Below are 1,795 nucleotides of genomic sequence, written 5' to 3'. Positions count from 1 at the left end.
CTAAAAATAATCGAAAATGAATATAATTGGCTAAAATACACTTCATGCAATGAGAATTCTTTGACATTTAGCTATCAAATCTCGACAACCTCAGAGGGCGAAACGTTTGCCATGAGAGTGCCACTACGTCTCTTGGATTGCTTTTTCAAGTGAGGGAGACGGAAGTTATTGCCCCCCTTGTGTTTCAAAATAAGAGCCATGACTGCCTGTAGGGGATAGGAAAACATCTTCAAGCTTTTGACTACTCAATTCCGCGAACGCGTCCTTGGTTCCTTGAACAACGTCTTCAGTTGTTTTCATAACTGTCTTGTATTGGAGAGACTGAATTGAGGCAAAGAGCACATTGAGATCTGGGCTATTTGCAGGCTGCGCACGCAAACGGAACTCCCAGCCATCAGTCGAGAGGACATCTAAGAGATCTTGTGTGATAATCTTGTGGGGCGTGGCATTATCGTGTTGGAGGAATACACGCTTCGTCTTGCTTGGGAACTTGGCCTTGATGGATGGCACCACTTTCTCCACATTGAAGTCTCGATACACTTCTGCATTGACATTGACCAAAGAAGTCACCAATGTTCCTTTCGGGCGATTTCTTGAGCTTCGCTGATCTTCCGTCATTTCAACAAACGGCCACAACCCCAGCTTACCATCAAAATACTCACCGGATTGGCAATCATATCTTGGACATGCGACTGCTGCAAGAAACATAACCTTCGGCAAGAAACGTTTGCTCTTCGCGGCACGGTAATCAGGTTCCTCTTCACTTGTGAGGTACACAGTTCTTCTATCCTTGTCGGCGTTAAATTACTTCTCGTCTAGATGCACGACGTCCCACATGCCGTCGAAAACTGTGTCGTCCAAGTCGGTGGTGTCTTCCAAGTCGGTGGTCGCGCGGCAAAACTGAATCCGGTCTCCTTGGCTTTTCGTGGTTAGTTGAGGCTTGATCCTTGACGACTTGCGCTTGAGGACGCCGGACCGGAGAGTGCGACAAATCATTCCATGTGAGAGGCCAGTTGCCAGCGAAAGATCACGGATGGTCGAGCGTCTTGACTGGGGTACACTCGCGATTCTTACCTTGAGCTCTTCTTCTGTGTACTTTGCCCTGCGGCTAACACGTCCTTTCTTCTTTGAGCCCATGTCGTTCTTGTTGAACTGCTTCCACACCTTCGAAATCGTTGCCCGGTGAAGGCCAAACCGGGTTGCCGCCTTCTGGTAAGCACCATGCGCCAACTTGTTGCCACTGAGGAGACTCTGGAGCATCTTCACGACTTGGTGCTTGTCTTCCTCCTTGAGTTCTCTTGTTCGTTCCACTGCCATGGACATGGTTTCAATTTGACTTGAATTCAGTATGATATGGTGACACAATTTCGATCCACATCCACTAGTTTAAAAAATTTCACATGGTCGGGAATTTTTGAACTCGATTTTTCCCGCCAAAACCTTATTTTCGCGCTCATTTAACAACACTACTGCCTTCCTCCTTTAATACTCTTTATTAAATGATGCGATATATGAATTTTCGAATAAAAATGGATTTTTGGGGTCACCTCAAAGTAAATGTTGACAGTATTTTGGCCCAGAGGAAGTAGCATTTAATACCTCCATCAATGTTGATTTCAGCACTTCTTTTGTTACGTTTCCCGCAGCAATTCCTTTTTCTTCTAAAAGGCCAGCGACGCCGTCCAAAACAGTTTGAGGAATTGAGAGAATTGAGTTGTTGTTCCGCTCAAGTCTGTTGTAAACCTAAAATGTCGAGTATAATTTTGAGAAATACCTATGCAATTGAGAATTTACC

The 1,795-nt window shown here is 45.2% G+C and overlaps 1 protein-coding gene across 1 annotated transcript; it reads right to left on the bottom strand.

Annotated features, from left to right (window-relative positions):
* Positions 1–804: 804 nt before the first annotated feature.
* Positions 805–1,323, bottom strand: H310_09494 (hypothetical protein; the record flags this gene model as incomplete). The annotated part of the gene is made up of 1 exon (XM_008875585.1): positions 805–1,323. The coding sequence occupies one exon, from the start codon at positions 1,321–1,323 to the stop codon at positions 805–807; it is 519 nt and encodes a 172-aa protein (XP_008873807.1).
* Between the last annotated feature and the right edge of the window lie 472 nt (positions 1,324–1,795).

The sequence above is a fragment of the Aphanomyces invadans genome (assembly GCF_000520115.1).
Source record: "Aphanomyces invadans strain NJM9701 unplaced genomic scaffold supercont1.21, whole genome shotgun sequence".
NCBI classification, from domain to species: Eukaryota; Oomycota; class Saprolegniomycetes; order Saprolegniales; family Verrucalvaceae; genus Aphanomyces; species Aphanomyces invadans.
The sequence above is the reverse complement of the archived record's forward strand: the minus strand, read 5'-3'. Positions and strand labels throughout refer to the sequence as shown.